Source organism: Myotis davidii, unplaced genomic scaffold (assembly GCF_000327345.1).
Source record: "Myotis davidii unplaced genomic scaffold, ASM32734v1 scaffold38, whole genome shotgun sequence".
NCBI lineage: Eukaryota > Metazoa > Chordata > Mammalia > Chiroptera > Vespertilionidae > Myotis > Myotis davidii.
The window spans coordinates 3,703,344-3,705,274 of NW_006291383.1; the positions used below are offsets into that span (position 1 = coordinate 3,703,344).

Genomic DNA, 1,931 nt, shown 5'->3' on the forward strand with positions numbered 1-1,931 from the left:
TTATAGGCTCACTGGGAGGAATTGACCTCCCGGCCAATTGGCTGTGAGAATCAGCTGTGTCTGCAGTGGGAGAACTTCTGTGCTGGAGAAACCCTTCTGGGGTGCGACTTGCTTCAGTGGGGCTTTGATGCTCACTGAGACTGCACCCCGAGTGTGTCCCTTATAGCTCTGAGAAGTTGTGATCTGAATGGTCGCCCTCTGACCACTGTGTACAGTGGCTCTTGAGTCTAAGGAGGTGCTAATTTAGCCTCTGCCTGAGGTTACCCAGCAGGAACTACGAAGAGGGCTGCAGATTCCCCTTCCTTTGTTTTTGGAGTTTGGAAGTGCCTTGATAAGGCTCAGCTGTGAAGGATGCAAGCGCTGTGGGGCCTTGAGCCTTCTCTTAGAAGTTCTGGGTCTGTCTGACCCGGCTGCAGTTAGGTAATTACAGGTTGCAGCAGAAACTGAGGATTTTAGGGATAGAATGCAGGCTTTGGCATCTTTCTAGCTCGGTGACCTTGAGCAAGTCCTCAGCCTTCACTGTCTCCATCTGTCAAAACCCAGTGATGATACTTTCCTCCTTGGGGTGCACGAGGATGAAAGGAAACCCCTGCAGAGCACACAGGGGCTGGGAGGATCAAAGGCAGCCCTGGCGTGGTGCCTGGCACACAGCAGGCACTCAGCAATGCCGGGAACGGCCAGGCGGGTTTACACAGTAAAAACACTGGGAGGACCGAAAAGTCCAACGCCAGAGCGCCGGTTAAATAAACATGGCACATTCACACGCGGAAGGGACAAAGGCAAATTTTGCTTGATTTAGGGTTTCAGTATAAACAGGACCTTCTGTTTGTTCTGAAATATGAGGGAGCCAGGATTCTGCCCTCAAGGAGGACATGCCTACACCGCTGACCAGCGGACTGCCTCTTTTCAACGTGCATTCCTCCCTCAGCAAAAGCATGTGCCGGTCCCTGTGCGGAGTGTGCGACCCCGTGCCTCTGGCTAACTCCCCCTTACCTGTTCTACCTCCCCTCCCCTCCCCCGGAAGGCTTCCCTGACTGCCTTCTCTGCCCCCAGCCAGTCTGGGCTCCCAGCAACCTTTCCTGAGGGAATGTTATTACCCCATTTAATAGATAAGGCAATCGAGGCTCCATGAATATGAGGATCTTCCCTTGATCAGTTCTGTGGGGAGCAGTGTATAAATACCCCCCGATCCCTTGCCCCCCATGGATGGATGAATTCTGATGCATTGTTTTAGCATCTTTTAAAAATACTCCTACTTTTGCCTATTCTTTAAAACGGAGGTATAAAATACAAAAATACCCAAAGGGCACCAATCGTAAGGGATTGCCAGGTCATTTTAAAGCTTCGATACACACCTGTAACCACCACCCCAGCTGAGAGGCAGGCAGCACCTTCCCAGCACCCTGCAGGCTCCCTCGTGCGCCCCCCGGTCTCCACTGGCCAGAGGTAACCTCCGTTCTGACTTCTAGTTCTCAGGCACATATTTTAAAACTTTACCAAGAATTTCCCCCCGTGGAATTGCTGCAGTCCCTGGGTGGGAGCTGGTTTAATAACATTCCCCTCCTGCCCTCCTGCCCTCTCCCATCTCCCACTGCCTCTCCCCTACGGTGTGTCCTGAAATCAACTCCCAAATCAACTACTTGCACCCAATCCTTGTGTCTGTTGACTGGCGGGAACCCAGCTAACACAAGGAAGTGCCTGAGCGACTCAGCGGTTGGGTGATGAGGCCAGAGTTCCAGCCAGGGCCGCCTGGCCGGAAGGCCACATGCCCGGAGGAAGAGCGCCCTGTCTGTGCGCCGCGAACCCAGAGCAGCCGGGTGCCAAGCGGGTCAGCCAGTCCAGCCCACAGCCATCGCGCCTTACCATACTGCAGGCCCTGGTTGGTGATCCTGGCGACCAGGCCGGGGTTGGCCCCCGGGGCCCCCGGGGAG

General features: G+C 54.5%; 1 protein-coding gene across 1 annotated transcript in view; it reads right to left on the reverse strand.

The window, feature by feature from the left end:
* The window catches only part of LBP (lipopolysaccharide binding protein), a 25,297-nt gene that overhangs the window by 19,203 nt on the left and 4,163 nt on the right, over positions 1 to 1,931 (reverse strand). The window contains exon 3 of the mRNA XM_006764611.2: positions 1,864 to 1,928. Within this exon, the coding sequence (XP_006764674.1) occupies positions 1,864 to 1,928 (65 nt within the window). The remainder of the gene's footprint in view (positions 1 to 1,863; positions 1,929 to 1,931) is intronic.